We start from the raw sequence: 25,672 nt of genomic DNA on the forward strand, positions 1-25,672 counted from the left end.
ATTGTATTGTGTTATGAGGAATTTTGTCACTCCCTGATCTAAATTTGATAAATAAATACACAGAACAAAGAGAAATGCAATTGGAAAAGACACTTCCCTTTCATCAGGGACATATATATATATATATCTGCTTTCATCAATCTACATTGACATTGGACCCCTTGTAACACATTTAATTTAAATTAAAACACTTTAACAGCAAGAATTGATACCAAATTATGAAACGATCTGCATACATGGTTAGTTTAATACTATTATATAGAGTAATGTCATTGTTCGTTTCTCTCTACTTTTGGTAAAAAAAAAACAGTATTAATTCCAATTTTTATTTTTTAATTTTTTTTCGCCTCCTACCCTATATTTTTTCATTATTTTTTTATTTATTTTTTTCTACCTCCTACCCTTCCTTTTTTAAGAAGAATCCCGTAAACCAACTAATAAAAAAAAAAGTGGCCTTAGTCTTTGTTAAATTTTCAATAATTTTAATCTTCATCTAATTTTTGAATGTGCATATACATTTGTGGTTCATTTGCTGACCACAACCAATCATAGTTTGGGTTATAGATTACCTTTGTATTGTCAATATGCTACAACAGAATGTAGGAAGGATGTTTCCCCCCACTTTTTGAGATACACTAAATAACCATTTAAAAAACAGTAGACAGCAAAAAGGATGAGCAGGACAAAATCTACAAATAAGTCAACATTGGAGAACATATCAATTGAGTCTGAAAGGACATAGTAATAATAATTGTAAACATAAACCAAATGTCAGGAGAACAAGATCTACAAACCATGCATTATACTCTAGTCTGTAATGTTTGGAAGAAGCTATTGTTTGAAGGTTAACATAGATCCAAATGAAAGACACAAGCTTTAGTTAAGTCTTTTGATAAATTTGAATCTCTGTTGTTTCTTATTGAGGATTGACTTTTTAAAAGCTCTACATAAATTGGACTTGGTTTCATAAAGATATATATTTTATTATCACTTTAACAAAACTTGACGACAAAAGAGATGATTTCAGCTTTCCAATTGTGAACTTTCCATTTCTAAGTAGCAACATTCCGGCAGCACCTGCATACAGGGTATATATCTCCCAATTGATACGATATTCCCATGCTTGCATTTCCTACCATGATTTTATTGATAGAGGGTTGATGCTCACAAGGAAGCTATTAAACCAAGAGTTCCAAATGGTGAAGTTGAAATCATCCCTTCGTAAATTTTTATGGACGCCATCACGAGTTGGTTGAGCGTTATGGAATAACTGTTTCACAAATGATATCGGATATGATCCTTACGTTGTAACTACAATCCCCTTCCCTTTCATGAATGTGACCTACCGAAATAGACTAATTACCGGATTTGTTATCACATAAGCAACACAACGGGTGCCACATGTGGAGCAGGATCTGCTTACCCTTCCAGAGCACCTGAGATCACCCCTAGTTTTTTGGTGGGGTTTGTGTTGTTTATTCTTTAGTTTTCTATGTTGTGTCATGTGTGCTGTCGTTTGTTTGTCTTTTTCATTTTTAGTCATGGCGTTGTCAGTTTGTTTTAGATTTAATTTTTTTATGAGTTTGACTGTCCCTTTGGTATCTTTCGTCCCTCTTTTTATTAATACAGTAATAATGTGATATGATATTTATTGAATTAACGATCAACAGGCAATTTCTTTAATTTTATTTAATGTTAAAACTGTTTAGTATCCTCTTGACAATGCTTAAAGAGCAAATGCAGATGATTAATCAAGAATTTTAACCACATGGATTTTTGCATTTTCATTTTGTTTTCCTTTACATCCAACTAAAAGTTGTCCACTGTTGTCAATATGTACACAGGTAGGATGATTAATACCATCTTCTTCACCAATACTATTTAGAAAGTCCCCTTCCATAGAAAACACAAGTATTGAGTCTATGTCAGCAACATTAATTTGTCCATTTGGTCTTGTGACTATGTCAACCATTTTATGAAGATGCCTGTAAGTCCATTTGAATTTAAATTTAGAATCAAATACGGTAAGGTTATGCTAGTCAATAATGATTATGTCTCCTCTTTTGTTTGTTGTTAATTTGTTAATGCCTCTAAATATATGAATATCAGAATCTTTTTTTGTATTCCATAATGCTTTTATACAATATCCATTTTCATTAAGAAGCATTACACCAGTTACTGGAAATTCAATAAATGGATTTGGATAAAACTCCTCCAATCCAAGTATGATTGTCTGGTCAAATGAATGTATTCCATTTCGATATACAACATTGTTTCCAATACAACTATTTGTAATTTTAAAACTTGTTAATTGTTTGCTATTTTTATGCTTACATAGTCATGATAGTATTCCGTCATAAACCTCAGTTGTTAGTATCTTGTCATACTCAGAAACAGGCATATCTGTTAGTGGTTCGAAAACATTAGTTATAAAGATTTCATTTTTGATGAAGTATTTGCCACCTTGCTCATCAAAGTTTCCAATAAAATAGCTGTCTTCTTTAAGACTTTTAAAAATAGACCAAGGTTCCATCTTTTAGACTCCTGAGTTTTTTTATGTTAGGTATATTTACTTCAAATGCATTATTGACCTTGAAAACGGGACATTTTTTGACAGTTCCAAAATTGATAATTGATGAATTTGGAATTGTCCATTTGAATTTTTGGTGTAGTGGTATAATGTCTGAATTTGGCTTTATTGGTAAACATCTGTCTTCTTCTCAATAGTTTCAAGTACACCAGGTGCTTGATGGGATTTTAAAGCAGAATCAATTTTGTTGTTCATCTCCTTTAGTTTATTTTCTTTTTCTTGAATCCTTTGTTTTTCCTCCATGAAGGCATCTTTACTTGGTACAAAAAGATAATCAAGTTTATTGATAAGATTTTCAGCTTCTTCAGCAACCTTTCTTTGTAATGCAGTTTCATTCATTTTGACCTAACTTCCTGCACTTCTGTAACATCTCATTTTGATAAAATACATAAAAAAATCCCAAATTTTCACAGGTTTATTTTTTCCATATATGTAACAAGATAAAACCGTATTAAGAAGATTAACCTGATGACATGTGTGTGTGATAAGTCAGATATAGTAATCTATTGTTTGTTTTTATATCCTTGAAGTAACAATATAACCTGGACAACTTTTATTTCACAAGATGTTTGTCTTTGTTGGACTGCAAAATATTTTTTTTGGAAAAGTTTCAAGAAGAAATCTTCAATTGCACAGTTCTGCGCAATGATTTTTAAGATCTTTGACAACATTTATTTTGTGTAAGAAACAAGAAACAATCCAAATTCAGACAGTATCATGCTTGAATATTGTGTCCAAATTTGCCCCAACTGTTCAGTGTTCGACCTCTGCTGTTGTATCAGGTTGTGCTCATGCATGTAATTTTAATTAGTATTTTAATGGGCACCTGAAGATTCTTTTGGCTTGATTTGGGTTATCACTTATATTTCATTGATATAACAGCTAATAGTCAATCTTTGTAATTTCAATATGACAAAATGTTGGCAGGTGGTTAAAATAGAGGTGAAAGATACCAAAAGGCTTTTTTATGCCTGCAGATCTGGAGCTGATTTTTTGTACATGATTGTACAATGATGATTTACAGATCTATTCTAAATATCTTTTTTTCATTAAACCTTTAAGTTAGAAACTTATTTTTTGTACTTTAGGGTTTATGTAATGGTTACCTACAGATTGAGTTATTTCAATTGTTCAATGAATATAGTTAGGACTACAAACAACATTCTGCACAATTTTTAGCGAAGTGCAAATTTAAAAGACTAAAAGGGGTAATACAATGATGGTATCACATCTTAACTTTTAATGCACATTTGATAACAAGTTCTTAATCATACTAATATTTAACCAGTTCAATATATCATACTTAAATCATATGATGTATCAAAGTATAAATTTAAAAATAGATAGAATGAACCAGATGTAAGCAACCTAAAAGTTCTGTTAGATATATTTAATCTACAAAGAAGACCTGTCTTTACAAGGCAAAAAAAAGTATGCATTTGTTTCCTGCCTCCCTACCTTTAACCTAATATTTGAATGCCTTCTTTTACATTTTCAAGTAACGTTAAATTTTCGACATTCTTGGATAATTCCATTTTCATTATTTTCCCAATATTGTTTATCAGGTATATGTAAAATGTATTTTTTTTCAAAATATTTTTTTTACCTACTTTACTAAACAATACATGTAACTTTTTTGCCAGGGGTCAGAAATATATTTTGGTAAAGAAGTAAATATTATAATGTCATCTTATAGAGAATGCAAAGTGCTTGTCAATAAAGGTGAAAGCATGAATACTCTATTTCACAGAGAAAACTAAAACAAGAGGCCCTAGTATGAATAATTATAAAGGAGCATTAGGAGATATAAAAAATTGTATAACTTTCATTTGTTCAATCATTAATGAAAATGGAATAGCAAGGTGAAAAAAGGTCTGAAACATCACTGGTGAATTATTAACTTGCAAGTGAATAATGCAGCATAATTGAATCCACATTCTTGTGACCTTTCATTTAAAAGTTTGTTTAAAATCTAATAGCTGTCTAATTAAAAAAAGATCATGAATGAAACTAAAATCCACAGTAAAATTAACCTATGGAAGATCTTCTAAATCTCAAATGAGTTGATGAAAAAGTTGAGTGGTTTCTTCTGTGTTAAGGACCTGCAATTATGTGTCCTTCATTTATCTGTTTATTTAACTTCATCTTTGTATCTACTGTTAAAAGTCCATTATTTTATCTGATATTATCAAGTGCATCAAATTCTCAATTCACCTCCAGATATCTTTAAGCAAAGAGGTGTAAATTTTACCTTCTTTATTCAAAATGTAAAATGAATATATCTATAATGTATATATCGATTAAAAGTGATTGATATTTGTGTCTTTAAAACATTGCAATGCCAGGTCACTGAAATATTCTGCCATTTAGAAATGCAGGGATCCAGGATGTTGAAACACAGTTGGAACTAATATTCCTAAAAGCAGACCCTCTTTCAGGGAAGACCCCAGTGTCATTGAGAATGGCTCAAAATGTCATCCTATGCCAATTTTGTGAAATTTCAAAAGAAATTTCTTGGAAATGTTTTAACTGTGACATTGTGCTGTGTAACAAATGTATAAAAATCCATTCAAAATTTGGTGGATCAAAGGACCATTGCATAATCGACTTAAAACAGGCTAGAACTCCAGAAAATCTGGACATTATTCGAAAATTTAATCTAAATAACATTCATTGCACAACTCATAAGGAGGAAAGATGTCCCCTTTTCTGCCAGGACTGTATTAAACCAGTTTGTTCTTTTTGTGTCATTGAACCTGAACATAAAGGTCATAACTTTGACAAACTTAGCACAGTGTACAGTAATCAACTCGCTGAGCTCAGAAACATCAAAGAAAGGATAGAAAATTACTCTGGTCTCACCGAAAGTCTAAAGGAATGTACTTCTACTAGTGACCATTACAATGAAATAAAAGAAAAAATCATCCAAAGGGAAAGAGAACTTAAGAAGAAGGTTTCTGAAGAAGCTGCAGTGATCATTGGTGAACTTGATAAACTAATTATACCAAGTAAAGATGCATTCATGGAAGTGAAACTAAAGATTCAAGAAAAGGAAAGTACAGTTAAAAAAACAAACAAGTTAATTGATGAAGCACTACAATCCCATCAAGCAAATTATATACTCGAGACTATTGGTAAAGTGGACAAACATTTACAACTTAACGTGAATGCAGATGATATACCCCTAGTTCAAAAATTCACGTTGACACTTCCAGCTTCTCTTGGTATCAATTTTGGATCAGTGAAAGAATGTTCGATTCTCAGGGTCATCAATACATATGAAACAAATGTGCTTTGTATTAAAAAACTCAAGAGTTTAAAAGATGGAACTTTAGTCTTTCTTTATGAAAAAGGTGGGGACCAATTCATTGCACATAGCGATATTCAAGGTGACAAATGTACAGTCAAATTCAAAACCTGTATCTTATCATCTATCTGGAAAGGAAAAGGGAAAGTCAACATGACTGTAACTGAAGATGATGTAATATTATTCGCTACTGATATGGGGAGTAACTCTAATAAAATACTATGTATGAATGCATATGACGAACGATTAAAAAAAATCGAATTTTCTAAAGCTTCTACAAAAACATACACTCTAAACAGTGGAATACATTCATTTTATATGAATTTGGTTAAATATACTTACCATGAAATTACATTTATATTATATAGAATATGTTTGCTTTCACAACATGTTCTCATCGCAATTAACTAGGTGATTAAAAATTACATCCATGAGATGTACTCACCTACGTCATAGTTCACCTGTGTAACATACACTAGCTTTAGTTTTAATTTTTGCGTTCAAGAGAACGCATGTTTCTCGTCGGCAAGGATTTTTAACAGTTTACTGTTGAAAATCCTTATGTTTTATAAAAGACATTATTTGTTTTCGGAATATCGGTATACGATTAATTTAATGTGAATCAGAATACAGCGCTTCTGCCAAGTTTCTGATATGCACGTTTTCGTCATTTTTACAGCTTACGAGTCTGGAAATACGACGACATAGAAAATGACCTTTGTTTAGCCGCCATTTTCAAACATTAAATCGGGTCCGAGGAAAGGCAGAATTTAGCTGTCAAAATCGGACATGTTACGTGAGTGCTACGTTTTTAAAAAGATATATTTTTAAACGGATGTTTATTTCTTTTTTCACGCTCAGCTGACCGGATTTTTCACTGCATTAGAGCAATGCTACGAAACGGGTCGAGTGTAAAGTTTGGATAAAGTCGATTGTTTACAATTTGCAGTCTGTACACGAGACTGTGTAAACACATCACTATATTAAAATCAGAATTGGTATTTTGACCAGATCTGATTGTTTTTCATGTGGAAAACGTCCGTATGGGAGCGTATACCACTATTGTCACCAGAACCTCAATTGGTTCGATTGTTTACAATTTGCAGTCTGTTACGTGTACACCTGGTACACGAGACTGTGTAAACACATAACTATTAAATCAGAATAGGTATTTTGACCAGATCTGATTATTTTAATGTGGATAACGTCCGTATGGGAGCGTATACCACTATTGTGACTAGAACCTCAATTGGTTCAATAAATTTCAATCAGAAAAGGGAATCTGCCCATTTCTGATTGTTTTATTTGGAAAACGTTCCATACAGGGAGCGTAGACCAACAGTGATACTGTTTTAACAGTTGATAAATACATCACAATCAGAATAGGGATTTTGCCCACAACTGATGATGTTTTTTTGGTTAACCTTCCATTCAGGGAACGTAAACCATATTTATTGAAAATAAAATGTGCTCAATGGATCACTATAGACTTAAAATAGAATAGGGATTTTGCCCAAGTCTATTTGATTAATGTTGACATGTTTCATACAGGAAACATAGGAACTAGAACAACATGCATGATTTAGAATCTATAAGTTGCATTCATTCTAATAAAATACAGATTTGATATCTTACATAAAATTAAATCATAACTATTTATTGATTGCACATTGATATTTATGGAGCATAGAATTGCACTGGATGATTGTTGCAAATAAAATAAATTAGAATCAGACTAGTGAATTTAAGTCCAGGTCTATCTGACTTTTCTAGGCATCCTTCCACCCAGGGAACATTATGTCTACTTTTATTATATTTTAAAACAACACAAGCATAGCTAATATTTGGTTGCACATTGTTTTTTGTGATGAACCAACAGTTTAGTCAATTAACATATTTGCTCATATTGAAAATATATTGAACAAGTGTCTGGAAATAGTCAAGACAGATATTAAAGACACTAAAATGATACATTGTTATCTAGTACAATACAAATGTGATTGTAGTTTAAGCATACCAATACATACTTCTTTTAAATATGTCCAGTTTAAATCAGGACAGTAATTCTAGAAGCCTGAAATATTTTTCCAGAACAGCAAATTGCTGTAAATATTTAATTATTTTTTTACTGATAAATAATTCTCCAATGCTCTAACAGACATGGAGACAGTAAGAATGGAGCACTGTTCTAAATACAGTTGATAGCTTGTGACAACTCTTTTTACTAATATTAAATTTCATGGTCAGTTTACTTATGACAAGAAGAACATGAATATTATAAGTATGAACTGCTATAACCAATTGTTTGTTTTTGTCGGCAGTAAGGAAACAAAGGCTTTTATATGTTTTTATGTAAACATTAGATTGTCTATTGAATAAAGAGTTTAGGGGATGCCATGATGCATTTCACAAAGACTCATTCAAGGTAATGGCTTATATATTGATTACATAATTCAGAGTGTACATTGCCAATGCATTTATTAAATATAATATGTACTAATTCTGTTTTGTTTTGAGTACACAAAAAAGAGGTGATAACGTAAGACTTAAGAGACTATCTTACCCTCACTATATGGGAATCACTGTCAAATTATACATATATCTTCCAATCATGAAAGCAAAAGGAGTTTGGATGTTCTTTTTAAGATAGAAAATTATGCCTTAATTTACATCTTAAGTTTTCTAAGCAATGCCAACAGATGGGCAAGTTTCTGCTATAAGGATTCATTCATTGGGTCTGTTTTATTCTTAATGTGAGATTGGTAGAACCTGAGAGACATATTTATAATAATATGTATTATATGTCTCTGGTAGAACCCAACAGTTTATGCAATGGCTACACATTGTTTTTCCTAGAGTTAAATATTGATTCAGAATTCTGAAGTATAGAGGACTCAAATATGCTGATTTATAGAAACAAGATTATCATTAATTTAGATCTTGTAAAAAAAAATTAGTAAAATATTGGTAAATAAATAAATAAGATTTAAAGCATTGTGGATGCAGGATTTATTTAAAATGCTAGACATGGTCTAGGAAATTGAAGTAGTTCTCAAGATTTGAAACTATCTATTATACAGCTCTTTATATAAACCTTTTATTTAGTCAGTCTTTACGAGATGCAGAAAAAAAAGAAGAGGTTTTTTTTGGAGTAACACATGATGTACCAATATAAACATATAATACAATGTATATATATATTTCAATTGGTTCTCAAATTTTAGCACCAGTGTAGAAGCAGTTAATCTAACAGCAAAATGTAGGAAAAGCAATTTATTTAAAAGACTGATTAATAGTTAGCAAATAGCTTTCAATAGTCTAAGAATAGTACATGGAAGTAAAATATAGTATGATAATTCCATGATTATATCAAATCAAATGCGAGACATTTTCTTAATATTATACCTAAATATTAAAATGTCACTGTTTATTTTTTATTTTTGCTCATTATAAGCATAAAGTTACAAAAATCTAGTCTGGTCAAAGTCAAGTTGTGTATTATCTATATGCAGGAAGGTTTTCCGAATGCATGTGATTTTAACCTCGGAATTGATGGTAATTATTCACTTTTCAATTTCCATATTACCAGCCAGAATAATATAAATATATAGCATAGAGTTAGTATCTTATGCAAGAATATGCTACACAAAATTGAAATGTGTTTATTTTAAACAATTACTTTGAATTTTGATTCAATTTTGTTTTGAAAGATGTGATTATTTAAATCACATTAATTTTGTTTTTGCCAAATCTGGGGACAAATGCAAAATTCTTCTGAGTGACTAAGTTAACCAAATGACTGGGTTGAAGTCACAAAATACTACCAAAAGCTGTTTGGTTGATATATATTGAATCATATCAGAATGTATAGGATTCAGATGAGGTGAACCAAGACAGAAATAAAATGAGCATTTTTGATAGTGAAACCATTTCTGAAATAACTAAGAACACTGAAGGATACTGCAAGTTAGTACAAGTGTTTTCCATATTGCCAAACAAGTGTTTTTCTTTAAATACAACTATAGATCTATATTTGACAAGTTGCATTTTAGTATTTCTGATAGCGAAATAATTTCTGAAATTAATATAAACAATTATCAAGAGCAATATACAAGAGTTGTTCATTATGTCAAATTTTTGTTTTCTTTAAATTTGGAACTGTACATGGCAAGATATTCTAGAAAGTTAACCGTTGTCAAATGTTAATAAGAAATATCAAAACATTTTATTTTAGACAGATTTTTCATAGCTGGAGAAAATCATCTGTTAGCATTCTTTTTGGACTTATAAGGACAACAATCATGGCTTTAATTCAGCTCAACATCCAAATGTTCTGTGGAAGCAGTATATCAATGGAAACATGTATACTGAAACTTTTCCACTGATTTGTCCTTTTCTGTATTTTTACACTTGAGTAGTCCAATACAAAACAAAAAATATGGGTCATGGTTGAAATGGTAGACATTGTATTCAAAGGTTCTACCACTCATAGAAATTTTATCAGATTTTTAAAATTTAGTCAGTTTAGAGAATTGTCATTATACAATAGTACAAGACTTCTCTTGATGAAAATATTTTATTCTAAATCTATAAAATATTGAAAGTAGTATATCTAGCAGAGAAGCAAATTCTCAGGGACTATAACTTTAAAAAAGTTTAAAGATTAATCCAGATTTAGCATAATCATGAAACAACTTTGGTTTGAGTCTTTAATAAACTTTGATTGTATTAAGGACACCTATTTACAAAGTATATTTTAATTGATTATAATTCTTTAATTAAGTAGAAAAGAATTTATTTCCAAAGATGTGATATTGATCAGGTTATCAAAAGATGACAGCAATCATATATTATCTGTTATTATATTAACATAGAGAAAACAATGGAAAGTTAAAGAAAGGTAATAATGTTTCCAAATAAACTTAAGTTTCAAAGTGGAAAGTAATGAAATTAAGGTTGGATTAGTTCTTGTCGATTTGTACAAGCAACAAGAACAACCTATTCAGAAATAAATGCTTATTTACTGTTGCATAAATATTACAACACATTTTAGCTCATAATGAAGGAGCTTTAATATAATTATTTCTATACTGACCTGCAGATTATTTATTCATCAGATATAGAAAGATGGGGTATATATACATGTGAGTGCCATTGAGACAACTCTACATCAAGTCTATTAATTTTGCATACTTGTATTTATACAATCTGCAAAGTTTGCCATTGATACATATAGTTATGCAGCATAACTTCATTGTATAATAAATTCAGTAATTTCGGTTTTTACTAATATCCGTATTTACAAAATTTAATGGAGTTACTTTTTAAAAAATTTCACATAATTTTTTATATGTTGAAATTGTATGTGTGTGAGAGAATTTATCCTCCACCAAATGAAATACTGCTTGTTAATCAGTAAATATTCTATATAATATAAATGTAATTTCATGGTAAGTATATTTAACCAAATTCATATAAAATGGTAATTTTTGAAATCTCAAGAAGAGATTTTATTTGAATTTATAGGGTTAAATATACTTACCACAATCCACCACCACCCCTGGAATAAATTCAGTTTTTTGTTCACTTAATTGAAATTATTCAATTAAACGACAAATTAAAACTAAAGCTAGTGTATGTTACACAGGTGAACTATGACGTAGGTGAGTACATCTCATGGATGTAATTTTTAATCACCTAGTTAATTGCGATGAGAACATGTTGTGAAAGCAAACATATTCTATATAATATAAATGTAATTTCATGGTAAGTATATTTAACCCTATAAATTCATATAAAATCTCTTCTTGAGATTTCAAAAATTACCATTTGACCGGACAATATTAATAGGATTTCAAGGGTATAGTTGTGGTTATTCAAAAGAAAAACTAGACATAGGTGTTATGATACTTGATAAAAAAGGAAATTATTCCGAAACACTATGGATTAAGGAGAAGGATTCAGATTGTCAGAAAATTAGTAGTATAGACAGTTTAACATCAAATACCAATGGGGACATAATTATCTGTGACCAGCATGGCCTTTCTGTATTTGATTCCAAGTTCAACTTCAAATGGACAAATCAAACTATTACAAGTCCTAATGACTTAGTCACAACACCTACTGGACTAATTGCTGTAAGTAGCAACACATCAGTACATTTATTATCTATGGAAGGGAAACACCTGAAAAGTATTGGTAAAGAGGAAGGTATTCATCATCCTACCTGTCTACATATCAACAAGAGTGGTCAACTGCTGGTTGGGTGTGAAGAACAATCAATATATAAGAAATCAAAAATTCATGTGGTGGAGATATTTGCATGATCATCTATATTTAAGAAAAGTTGACACTCAGATCTTAAATCTAATGTAAAATTTTGACATTAACAAAAATTAAAAAAAGTGTGTGTGGATGTAATATTTAATAAACAATGATAAACATTTTTACTATTGAATTTTTTTTCTACTTGCATCCTTTTCAGGTCACACGGCTAATAATAAACAAGAATACATTTGTTTTCATGCTGAGCATACTCGCACTCATGATTAAAAGTATCTGTAAACAGGAAGTACTAGTGCCTGACAGATAAAAAAAAAATTCAGACATTGTACAAACTATCAGCCACAATGTAGATGCTGAACTAATATGAATTTGCAATACAATATGAGACAAAAATTATCAGGTTCAAGGGTTAAGAGATGTTCATTAATGTTACGATGTTAAGTGTTGATTGTGAAACTGAACCATTTATAATAGTTTATTTATTTTTGGTCAAGCATTTTATTTGATGCAGCATGTACCTGCACCTTGACAATGAAGATAATGATGAATTGACAATAAATGACCAGTGGAAATATGGCATGCACATCATGCACTCAATGTGTGCCATATGTGGAGCATGATCTGCTTACCCTTCCGGAGCACCTGAGATCACCCCTAGTTTTTGATGGGGTTTGTGTTGCTTATTCTTTAGTATTTTCTTTGCTGTGTTTTGTGTACTATTGTTTGTTTGGTTGTCTTTTTCTTTTTTAGCCGTGGTGGTGTTAGTTTATTTTCAATTTATAATTTTGAATGTCCCTCTGGTATCTTTTGTCCCTCTTCTCAAGATGAGAACATGCTAAAGTTTACAAATAGAGGTGGAAGATACCAATAAACTCATCATAGCAATATATACCAGGCTTAGAATTTTGCACACAAAATGCACTCAGTTCCTATTGCCTCCCACAACCAAGATGAGCAGTCTACCAGAAGACCAATGCGTTGTCCTGAACTATAATCATTGAACTAGTGAAGGCACTCATTTTCTTTGTCATCATTACAAACAAACACTTATTATCTGTACCAAAATTCAGTTTCAAACTTAAAGGTATTACAAAAAAAAATGTATAAAATTGATCTGTAAATGCTGAGATCATTTTACAATAATGTTCCAAAAATCAGGGCCCACAGGTCTGCAGGCATAATAAAAAACAGGACATCTAGTACTTTATTTCAGAAGAAAGGAAGTACAGACTTTCGTAATACATATAAGCTATATATGCCTGAGCACTAATTAAAGTATTTGGCGCAATATACCCTTCTATAATACACTTTCCCCTCATTATTGATAGATCTTGTCATGCTGATAATTTTTACTGTTTATCAGAGTGTTGAAAAGTCTTTGAAGTGATGGAGAAATAACAAGTTCACTTAAATTTCTGTATTTTTCTTATGAGTTTGATTATCCCTTTGGTATCTTTAACCTATATTTAGACAATCTACCAACATTTTGTCAAATTGACAAATCAAAGATTGTCTATGATAAGTTTTTATATCAATGAAATACAAATGTTTACTCAAATCTGAAGATTGAAATTTAAGGTGCCCATGAAAATACTGAAAGAATTCTCATCTCTAACTTTAGTTTGCCTCAACCAAATATTAAGAAACGTATAGGCATTGCTAATTCTATTACAGAAGCCTACAGCTTCTTGGTTAAAGATGAATATCTTATTCTACAGGCTAGTAACGACCTTGTTTTACAGTTGAGTGATTTTAAATCATAATCACCTGTACAAATCCACTCATGCGTGCATATATAAACCCGTGCACACCTGTATTCTGTCTCATTTTATTCTAAGGCTAGAACGAGTAAAGTAAAGTAAAAATAAAATTGCTGAATCAGCAGACACGACTCGTGTCTATACTTTATAATGTCTAGTACTGAAGACTCCGACTCGGGTCTTTCCCAGTCCAGCCAAGTGGCGGCGGACATTATGTCCATTCTGGCTTCGGGGGACGAAGCTAGTTTCTCTGGGTTTTCTGCAGTGGCTGATGAGTCAGTACACTTCTCACCACCCAAAAAGAGACAATTAAAGTCGGTCGTGGTTCCCCCAGAAAGTGTTAAGAAATTAAAGAAAACTAGCACAAGTAAACAAAACAATGAAAGAGGCCCGGGTAAGGGACCTGGCAAGAACAAGAAAGGAAAGGCTCCCGTAAAACGGGGAAACATTGCAAAACCTTCAGATAAAGATAAAGAAAGAGAAGATGAATTCAGAAGAATTTATTCTAAACTAGAACTCTTGTTAGACAGGCAAAATAGTAATGCCGACAGATATGAATTAGCGAGTGCACCGGAACACCCGGTTGCACCGGAAGAAGACGAAGGTGAAGGTGAAGTTGACTTTAGTCAATATGACATTTTTGGAAACAATGCAGATGATGAGTTTGAGTCGGAGGTAAACAGCGAGGAAGAGTTCGCTTATGCTATACCAAAAATTTTTGAAGATGATGACAAGTTTGGTGACGAAACACATAAGAGTATCGCTGCTCTTGTAAACGCTGTGACAAATCGTAAGTCTGTTATTACAGAAATAGCTAAGGATTATAAAGTTCCTTCAAATAGCAAGTCTTTGGCACCTCCTAAAGTTAATCCTGAGATTTGGCATCTATTGAATCGCCAAGCCAGAAGTGATGATCTGTCCTTTCAGACCATACAAAGGATCTTGGGTTTTGGCATTGTACCAGTAATACGTACTGCAGAAGCACTGACGAAACCAGATGCAGTAAAAACGGTGGCTAAAATGAGGGTCAACATTAATAATGCCCTGTCAATGCTTTGTGCAGCATTTTTTGAAATATCATATGTTAGACGCATGACACTGAAAAACAATATGGATCAGAAGTACCATCAACTGTGTACAAGACATTTAGACGTTACCGAATATTTGTTCGGAGATGATGTGTCCAAGAAAGTTAAAGATATTAATGATGCCCAGAAGATGAAGGGAGTTGTAAATACAGCTACTTCAAAAAACTGGAGACAAGGGGGTTGCAGCTATGGTTGCCCCCCAGGTATAAACAGGGGCAGAGGAAGATACCAAAACAACAATTATGGCCAAAGAGGCATGAGAAACTCCCGCTACAGAGGGAGAGCTGGTTACAGAAACCAAAGAGGCAGGAGATATTAGAGGTAAAAAATCTATCTCCCACTTTTATAGCTGGGTCTATTCGTTTTGGTTTACATAATTGGGAAAAAATATCATACGATCCTTGGATTCTTAGTCTAGTTCAAAACGGTTATGAAATTGAATTTGAAAATAAACCGGTTCAATTTTTTATGCCAAAAATTATGAATTTTGACAAAACTGAAATAGAACTAATTGATAATGAAATTCAAATTTTATTGTCAAAAAGTGCAATACAAATTTCGAATCATGAGAAAGATGAATTTATATCAAATATTTTTCTTGTTCAGAAGAAGAATGGGAAATATAGGCCTGTAATAAATTTGAAAGGTCTGAATCAATATGTGAAATATTTTCATTTCAAACAGGAAAATTTACAGTCTGTTCTGTTGAATATTAGCAAGAATGATTATTTTACATCAATAGATTTATGCGATGCATATTTTTCAATTTCAATGAACAAAAAATGTAGAAAATATTTGAAATTTGTTTGGAAAGATCAGATTTATGAATTTACTTGTCTTTGTTTTGGGTTAGCAAGTGCACCTAGAATTTTTACAAAACTTATGAAAGTAGTTTTTTCTCATATAAGGAACCAAGGAGTAGGGTCTTTTTTCTACATAGATGATTCATTATTACATAGTCCCTATGAGAACATTTGTTATGAAAATACTGTCATGTTGAGAAATCTGTTACACTCTCTAGGGTTCTTAGTAAATAAAGAAAAATCAGTATTCATTCCAACACAGAGAATAATTTTTCTAGGATATTTGATTGATTCTGTGCAATTTAAAGTGTTTCTCACAGAAGAAAAAATACAAAAGATTTTGAAAAGTGCAAACAAAATCTATAGTTTATACAATCCTGTTATCAGGGAAGTAAGTTCTTTAATAGGTTTATTTACTTCAGCTTCATGTGCAGTTTTATTAGCACCAATTTTTCATAGATATTTAGATATTGAGAAAACTTTAGCTTTGAGCAAAAACAATGACAATTATGATGGTATCATGAGTCTCTCCGAGAATTCAAGAAATGAAATTTTATGGTGGATTAAAAATGTAGATAGGAATGAAGGGAAAAGTATAAGCTTTGGTACTCCTACTGAGTATATTGAAACTGACGCTTCTAAAATTGGATGGGGAGCGGTTTATGGTAAAAATAAGACTCAAGGAAGATGGATGAAATCTGAAAGCATTTCACACATTAATATATTAGAACTTTTAGCTATAAAATATGCATTTTTTTCATTAGGAAAAAACATTTCAAATTCTCATATTTGCATTAAATCTGATAGCTCTACAGCAGTTCAATATATAAATAACATGGGAGGTAGTGTTGTAGCACTGTTGGAAGTAGTAAGAGAAATATGGTTCTGGGCTGCTGATAAAAACAATTTTATAACAGCAGTCCATATTGCAGGGAAAGATAATATTACTCCTGATCAATTGTCAAGAAATTTTAGTGACTCTTCTGAATGGAAGTTGAAAGAAAATATATTTAGAAATATTTGTGGGCATTTCTTTCAACCAAATATTGATTTATTTGCTTCTAGACTTAATAAACAGTTAAGTAAATATGTCTCATGGTTTCCAGATCCAGATGCTATGGCTTCTGATGCTTTTTCTTTTTCTTGGAAAAATTATTTACCATATGTTTTTCCTCCTTTCAGTATCATAGCAAGAATTTTGAACAAGGTAGAAGAGGAACAGGTGAGAATGGTTTTAATGATAGTTCCAACATGGCCATCCCAACCTTGGTTTCCAAGATTATTGAATTGTTTGGTCGATTATCCTGTTATTCTCCCTTTTTGTCAAGATCTTTTAAGACTTGTACACAACAATCAAAAGCACCCGCTAAACATGAGAAAGTTATTCCTAGTCGCTTGTGTAGTATCAGGCATTCCCTCCAAAAGAAGGGAATTTCAAAATCAGCTAGAAACATCATCACTCAGTCATGGAGAGTCTCTACCTCGCGACAATATGAATATAGTTGGCGGAAATGGTATCTTTGGTGTAATACACAAAAAGTCAATACCACTTCACCAAATGAAGTACAAGTATTGAATTTTCTCGCTAGACTCTATGATGATGGCAAATCTTATAGTTGCATTAATATGAACAAATGTTCTATTGGCCAGACTCTGGCATCAATTGGCTGTAATACAGTAATCAATAGTAATCTCATTTCCAGATTTATGAAAGGAATTTTTAATGCAAGACCACCTTTGCCTAAATATTCCATCACATGGGATGTTGGTAAAGTTGTTCGTTATTTAGAAACTTTATTTCCACTGGAAAGTTTAAGTCTCAAGATGTTAACTTTAAAAATTGCAACTTTATTAGCTTTAACTACTGCTCAAAGAGCTCAAACTTTGACAAATTTGAATTTGAATTACATGGAAACATCTAGTAAAACTGTTGTTTTTACTATGAACTGTTTACAAAAAACAGACAGAATTGGTAGGATTAACCAGAACATAACTCTGGATACATACAAGAAAAAAGAACTTTGCCCAGTATACACATTGAAATATTATTTGAAGGCTACCAAAAAATTGCGCAAAGATGATTATCTCCTGGTGTCTTTTAGAACATGGCGTAAAATATCAACCTCAACTTTAGCTCGATGGTTAAAAATTGTCTTGACTTCATCTGGTATTGATGTTACAAAATTTCAGGCGCATTCTTTCAGAGGCGCCTCTACATCTGCAGCTTTTAGTGCTGGTATCTCTCTAGATATAATTATGAAAACAGCAAATTGGAAATCTGCAAAAACATTTAAGAAATTTTATCTAAGAGAGGTTGAAGCTAAAAGAGGTGTAAAGACAGGTAAAAAGAAATATATTAATGCTGTTTTGTCTGTTTAATGACAACCTAAATAATATTTTACAGGAGTTCCATTCTTTACAGAAACCGATAACATAGTACGTGGATTGACCAGAGCCGTCGATTTTTCCAGGATTGTGTTCATGGTGTTGTGTTGGATATATAAATGAACTTTATGGACTTTGTGTCATGATTATGTGATTATGATAATTGTAATATTTTATGACAGCATTAAATGTGGATGTTTCAAATCTTATATTTGTGGCCATTTTTATCTCATTTAATTGATCTCTTTGCTTTAAAGATTCATCTTTAACCAAGAAGCTGTAGGCTTCTGTAATAGAATGGACCATCATCCAAACATCCATAGGATGTGATGGATGATGGACATTCTGTAAGGAAGCCGAAGGCTTCGCGGGTTAAAGACCCGCCCTTGATTTATGGCCCACCCATTTTATATACAATTAAATGAGTTTTTTCGCTCACATCCTTTTTCGGGATACTTTAAAATGAGACAGAATACAGGTGTGCACGGGTTTATATATGCACGCATGAGTGGATTTGTACAGGTGATTATGATTTAAAATCACTCAACTGTAAAACAAGGTCGTTACTAGCCTGTAGAATAAGATATTCATCTTTAACCCGCGAAGCCTTCGGCTTCCTTACAGAATGTCCATCATCCATCACATCCTATGGATGTTTGGATGATGGTCCATTATTAACACAAAATGAATTTTGGTGGTGTCATTTAAACTGTTTTAGAGTTATGCCCCTTTACAAATGGAAAAAAATGGCTGATTTTTATACGAGTCGTATATTGGTATGACGTTGGCGTCGTCGTCTGAAGACACATTGGTTTTCACTATAACTTTAGTTTAAGTTAATAAAATTCTATGAAATTTAAACACAAGGTTTATCACCACAAAAGGAAGGTTTGGATTCCTTTTGGGAGTTTTGGTCCCAACAGTTCAGGAATTAGGGGCCAAAAAAGGGCCCAAATAAGCATTTTTCTTGGTTTTCGCACCATAACTTTAGTATAAGTAAATAGAACTCTATGAAATTCAAACACAAGGTTTATGACCATAAAAGGAAGGTTTGGATTGATTTTGTGAGTTTTTGTCCCAACAGTTTAGGAATAAGGGGCCCAAAGGGTCCAAAATTAAACTTTGTTTGATTTCATCAAAAATTGAATAATTGGTGTTCTTTGATATGCTGAATCTAACTGTGTATGTAGATTCTTAATTTTTGGTCCCGTTTTCAAATTGGTCTACATTAAGGTCCAAAGGGTCCAAATTAAACTTAGTTTGATTTTAACAAAAATTGAATTCTTGGGGTTCTTTGATATGCTGAATCTAAACATGTACTTAGATTTTTGATTATGGGCCCAGTTTCCAAGTTGGTCCAAATTGAGGTCCAAAATTAAACTATGTTTGATTTCCACAAAAATTTAAATCTTGGGATTTTTTTATATGCTGATTCTAAACATGTACTTAGATTTTTGATTATGAGCCCAGTTTTCAAGTTGGTCCAAATCGGGGTCCAAAATTAAACTTTGTCTGATTTCAACAAAAAATGAATCCTTGTGGTTCTTTGATATGCTGAATCTAAACATGTATAAAGATTTTTGCTTATGGGGCCACTTTTCAAGTTGGTCCAAATCGTGGTCCAAAATTAAACTTTGTTTGATATCAACAAAAATTGAATCCTTGGGTTCTTTGATATGCTGAATCAAAACATGTATTTACATTTTTGATTATAGGCCCAGTTTTCAAGTTGGTTCAAATCGGGGTCCAAAATTAAACTTTGTTTGATTTCAACAAAAATTGAATATATGGGGTTCTTTGATATATGCTGAATCTAACCATGTATTTAGATTTTTGATATGTGGGCCCGGTTATCAAATTGGTCCACATTGAGGTCTAAAGGGTCCAGAATTGAACTGTATTTAATTTCATCAGAAATTGAATTTTTGGGGTTCTTTGATATGCTGAATCTAACCATGAATTTAGATTTTGGATATTGGACCATAATAGGTTAATGTCCAATTTAAATTTTTAAGTTTAAGTTCTTAGACCACATTCATTCTGTGTCAGAAACCTATGTTGTGTCAACTATTTAATCACAATCCAAATTCAGAGCTGTATCAAGCTTGAATGTTGTGTCCATACTTGCCCTGACTGTTCAGGGTTCAAACTCTGCGGTCGTATAAAGCTGCGCCCTGCAGAGCATCTGGTTTTGTTTCTGTATGAAACTTATAAACAATGCATAAGCTAAGCTGATCCTGGGGGGGCACGGTGATGCTTATAACCTCAAAAAAACAGATCAAGTACAAATTTAGGTAGGGTCACTGTTACCCTTCTGTTGTGTCCCTTTATAACTTTATATAATATGCAAGCAGTGGCACTACTGTGTCTCTTATACACATTCCATTCTTATTTAAATACTCTTGTTTTGATGAACATTTGTGATTTCAACAATCGTCAGATTTTTAAGAATGTCAAAATGGTGAATTTGCCTAGCATGTATTTTACTTTAATTTTACAGTGGATTCCACTGAGTGTGTAGCCAAAGGTAATATTTTTCGTTAGCCTGCTTGTTAGCTGAACCGTGAAGTCATTGTTAGCTTAGGTAAACTACCCTACTTTAAGAATAGACTAGTCCGACAGAAAACCAGTCTACCTATCTGTTGGACTATGCTACTTCGAAAGGAGGGTAGTACACCTGACCTAATAATGACTTCACGGTTCAGCTAACAAGCAAGCTAACCAAAGATATTACTTTTTGCTACACACTCAATGAAATCCACTGTAAAGAGATAGCCTATATAATTAAGCTGAAATTAAATGGACATACATGTAGGTCAACTGTTTATCTTATCATTGCTGATCATTTCATATTTCTCATACTGAGTAAACAATGTATGATAGCATCCTATAAATGCATGTATTGCAGAAAATGTATTAAAACATCCAGTGGTAAACTGTTAGAGAATTTACAATTTTTACTGAATGTTTTATAGCTGCCTCCTACTATTTCTTCTAATCTAGTACAGAAATATATAGTGTTACCTGCCTAATCTGACACCTGAGTACTCCTGAGTAACCTGCTTTAACTGACACATGTTTCAATGTCCCAAAATATGTCTATTCTTGCAGAAAAAAAAACCTGAGTATTCTGACACCCTCCTTAATCCGACATATTTTTCAGGTCTCCCAGTGTGTCGAATTACACAGCTACACTCTATATACTTAACTCTTAAAAACATAGTTCAAAAAGTTTTGGAACTTTTTTGGGGGAAATTTTAATATTTATTCTTGCTTGTTCATTGACTATGCATCTCTTATGAGAAGACATTATAATTTTAAATCTTCACTATTTTTAAGACACAAATTTTTCCCATAGATAATATAATGCCATGTAATTTGACTTGCTGATTATCCAAAAATGTCTCAACTTTAAAAATTCCTTGAATGTTACCACAAATTATCCATAAAATGTGTAAGGGTAGGCATGAAAATGTAGGGAGCCAAGAAACAAAGCTATGTTTATTTGGCCTAATGACGATAACTATTATTTTGATTACACCTCTTTCGTCCATCTTAAGAGCTTCTATTTTTAAATTTATACTTTGTTACATCATATGATTTAATGTGATATATTGAACTGGTTAAATATCAGTATGATTAGATACTTATTATCAAATATGCACTAAAGTTAACTGATTTAAATTCTTCAGAATTTAGAACTATCCACTTGGACTTAGTAGGTGTGAGGACAATGTAAAGGCAATAACAAAATTTTGAAAATTGGGAACTTACTGACTTATAATGCTCTTGTTTGAATTAAATTAATGTTCTGAACAAGGATCTTTGTATACAATGAATGTTTGGAGTGTATGACATTCACTTAAGGTCTCGTTCATTACAGTTTATTTTTTGACAAATAGATATATTTTCGAATAACCCCAGTATAAAGGCCTTTGAAGGCCATTTCATACAAGTAGCTCATCTATAGTGATCACTAGTCTACACTAGAAGATGCATTCAACTCCTATCTTAATTGATAGCTTTTTTTTTATCCCCATAGTTGGGAGTTCTCTCCAAATACTGCAGCTTCCTCCACCAATAAAAATAGGCCACCATCATACATAAACATGTAGCCAAAAAGTGTTGAAATTGGCATTAAATAACAAGTCGATCATGAAATAATAGTGTTTTTTAGGGTAAGTATATGCATTTTACAAATTAACTGCACCAAGGACAATTATTAGGGGAGATCTCCTTCCTGTCACCATTACTCTTTACAAATTTATCCAATGTAGGTTAAAGTGTATGATTTTTTAGTATTTTAGTGTAAATGTTAGGATAATGTCTCCTTCAAGTTCGCTTCAACTTTGTAAATCTTGAGAAAAAAATCAACTTTTTTTTTGGTGAAAAGGTTGATTGATACCACCTCTTCAATAGAAAAAAATGCTATATAACCAATTTTGTTTTCTTCTATTTTCAGAAAATGTAGATTTTGTTTTGTCATTTTTACCAATTTGTCAACTGTTTGATTTTACAACAAAACTACAGAAAGATATATTTTCAAGGTAAGTTTAACATTCAACATCCTTTGAAGGAATATTTTTTACATCTCATATAAATAAGAAGATGTAGTATGAGTGACAATGAGACATCTCTCGGCTCAAGTTACAATGTATAAAAAGTAAACAATAATAGGTCAAAGTATGGCCTTCAACATGGAGCCTTGGCTCTCACAGAACAGAAAGCTATCAAGCTCACCATAACTAACACCAAACAGCAAGATAAAGAGGACCCCAAAATGACTAGTGAAAATCAATTCAAACAGGAAAACAACGGTCTTATCTATATAAAAAAGGGAAACAAGAAAAATTCTGAACCACACCAATGACAATGATATCCTTCCATTTGCATGGTAGGGAAATTAAATGACAGCTAATTGAACATAGTACAGCTTAACAGAACTCAACAGGGTTTTTATAATAGATTATAATCTACATTTTTTTCATAAAATTTCATATTGCATACGGTTTTATACTTCAAATTTAGTTTATTTTAATTTCAACTAACAACCGTGAAAAATATCAGAAACAAATAAACTTTGGCTACAATTGTAAGGGAAATAACTCCAAACAAATTTCTTTCCTGGTTTTGATTTAACTGTGAAAAATATTTATTGTATTATGCTTCATGACAAGAAATACCTCTATTACACTTTATGAAACTGAAAGCAAAGAATAGTACTTTTTCAACTGTCTTTCCTTTTAAAGTCTCCGATGATACATATATAGTAGAAATAGAATGATAGTAGTCCTTAAAACTACACACCAGTTAGTTTAAACTTATTTGTTTATAGAGGATTGGGAAACAAGCTATTACATCTTATATTAATCCCTTTCCACTTTGCGGGTGTGAGTGCTGCCTAATGTAGCGGCATTAGCCTACTTTTTTTTTCTAAATTTGCAAGAGTGTTTTTTACATGGAAGAGTTATTGCTCTCTCTTAACAAGAGTCAGCCTGACAGACTATCATCTTACTCAAAACCATACTCACACCAGTTGGAGTTGGGTTTTTTTCATGAACTTGAATCTAATTACTATGGATTCAATAATATTCACGAAAAAACAATACCCACAAAAATAAATTAATCCACAGATATAAAGACGAAGTTTAATTGAACAAATAATGTCACAAATATATACTTGAACTAATTTGTTTTATTTTATAGTCTGAGGAGGGAGTATTCAGACAAACCACAGACCTGGGATGCCATAGCTAAGCAATGTTTGTATACAACACCATACACAGGTATAAGGAGTTATATGTTAGAACTTCAAGATACACATTGTCTGTGCTTAGGCCTTAAATAGAAGAATTATGCTTCTCTCTACCATATCTGTTCTTTTATCTGCTCGTTCTGTGCTCCCTCTAATGTTTTTCTTTTCCCTTGCCCTTTCAATCTATCTATTTACTCTTCTGTACTTCTCTCTGCCTTTGTAGTCCTGCAATATGCAACTAATTATAACTTACCATAAAGCCATTCAACAATGAACAAAAACCCGTACCGCATAGTCATCTATCAAAAGCATTAAAATGACACATGTAAAACATTTTAAATAAGAAAGCTATCAACTTAATTCATGAACAAAACAATGAACAAAAAACTAATTGGTATATATCATCAAACTAAACCATTGAATTACAGACTTCTGAGTAAGAGGCAACACTTAATTAAAATCAATTGATCAGAATTAAAAAACATAAATACAGTTGATAAATAATAGCTTTCTCTCTCTCCTAAATTTGATATATTAAGGTGTTTGTTTGGTGTTGTCAGATTTTGTTTACCACCTATCCACATCGTTTAAGCTTATGCTAATATGGGTAGACTATTTTTCAGATGAAAATGAAGCCAAGTTTCATGTCGTCTATGAAGAGGCATTAAGAGAAAAAGTGATACCTAAAGGTAGGAGACATTTACATAAAGTGTTTTAGTAGATTAGATTCCCCTTTATCTCATACCATTATGATGAATAATCATATATATATGCTAAAATATTTACCTACTAACAATTCAATTCATCTTGATGTCAAAGAAGTTAAAATACACTAAACTAGAAAGATTTTTTTAAAATACATGAAATTCAGAACATGCCAGTTTAAAAATTCTTGTCTAAGAGAGAACAATATATTTTAAAAAAATTACCAAAAATGCTTTCCAAAAGTGAACAACACCATGCACTGAAAAAAGATAGTTCAAAGATAAATAATAATCTACCAATCAATACACAGAAAACTAGAGATTAAGGTAATTCATTAAGTGTAAATGATGCTGGTCTGTTTGATATTTCCTTAACAATGGAAGTAATTAAAACGTTAGCTGAGTTATCTCCCTGAAGTGTTATGTACATTGTTCCACCTTCAATATGTTGTTTCATATGACGATTTTTATAATTTTGTTGAAACGATGTTTCCAGGATTAAACTGTTAAACATGAACTTACATTTTAAAAGTTTTTAAAGTTACATTTTGAAATATGAATATAGAAATAAATTGTTGTCAAATTCAAACTTACTAAAAAAATAATGATTTAAAACAAAATATAGATATAACTGTAAAAACAAAATGAGGAGTTGCTTTCTTCTAGATATTCAATTTATGTCTGCTTTGAAGAATTGGCTTATCCAGGAACAGTATACTATATTTTTGCATATTTGCAAATTCATTTTTTGGTTGTTGATAAATTGACTATTGTTTTTTTATGTAATTACATGTTGAAGACACACTTGTTGTGTTTGTGGTTAACATTTTTTTGGAGGAAGTCAGAATTATTATATAGAGTTATCTCCCATAGACTTAGAATAAGATTATTTATATAATGACCATCAGGAAATGGATTAGCTGTTGATTTATAACTGTATATGTTCACAACAAATTGATTGAAAAGGAGAACGATGCACAAATTTTGAATATTCA

General features: G+C 31.6%; 3 protein-coding genes and 1 long non-coding RNA gene across 4 annotated transcripts in view; 3 read left to right on the forward strand and 1 right to left on the reverse strand.

The window, feature by feature from the left end:
• Positions 1-25,672, forward strand: part of LOC139488957 (U3 small nucleolar RNA-associated protein 6 homolog) — a 159,294-nt gene that overhangs the window by 17,462 nt on the left and 116,160 nt on the right. Inside the window, exons 11-13 of the mRNA XM_071274944.1 lie at positions 22,681-22,765; positions 23,925-24,004; positions 24,597-24,662. Of these exons, the coding sequence (XP_071131045.1) occupies positions 22,681-22,765; positions 23,925-24,004; positions 24,597-24,662 (231 nt within the window). The remainder of the gene's footprint in view (positions 1-22,680; positions 22,766-23,924; positions 24,005-24,596; positions 24,663-25,672) is intronic.
• On the forward strand, positions 3,690-7,457 carry LOC139489355 (E3 ubiquitin-protein ligase TRIM45-like). The gene is made up of 2 exons (XM_071275664.1): positions 3,690-6,224; positions 7,449-7,457. The coding sequence occupies exons 1-2, from the start codon at positions 5,052-5,054 to the stop codon at positions 7,455-7,457; spliced, it is 1,182 nt and encodes a 393-aa protein (XP_071131765.1). The 5' UTR covers positions 3,690-5,051.
• LOC139488965 (uncharacterized) lies at positions 7,996-9,029 on the reverse strand. Its single transcript, XR_011656122.1, has 2 exons — positions 8,715-9,029; positions 7,996-8,666 (listed from the first exon to the last, which is right to left on the reverse strand). It is a non-coding gene; the product is annotated as an uncharacterized lncRNA (long non-coding RNA).
• LOC139488958 (uncharacterized) lies at positions 13,864-18,422 on the forward strand. Its single transcript, XM_071274945.1, has 3 exons — positions 13,864-15,351; positions 17,016-17,055; positions 18,238-18,422. Exon 1 carries the CDS (start codon positions 14,093-14,095, stop codon positions 15,347-15,349), a length of 1,257 nt encoding a protein of 418 aa, XP_071131046.1. The 5' UTR covers positions 13,864-14,092; the 3' UTR covers positions 15,350-15,351; positions 17,016-17,055; positions 18,238-18,422.

This window comes from Mytilus edulis, chromosome 9, assembly GCF_963676685.1.
Source record: "Mytilus edulis chromosome 9, xbMytEdul2.2, whole genome shotgun sequence".
NCBI lineage: Eukaryota > Metazoa > Mollusca > Bivalvia > Mytilida > Mytilidae > Mytilus > Mytilus edulis.

What these genes read in the sequence shown, in the direction of transcription:
- LOC139488958 (XM_071274945.1), top strand. Translation starts at nt 14,093, where the DNA reads ATGTCTAGTACTGAAGACTCCGACTCGGGTCTTTCCCAGTCCAGCCAA.
- LOC139489355 (XM_071275664.1), top strand. Translation starts at nt 5,052, where the DNA reads ATGGCTCAAAATGTCATCCTATGCCAATTTTGTGAAATTTCAAAAGAA.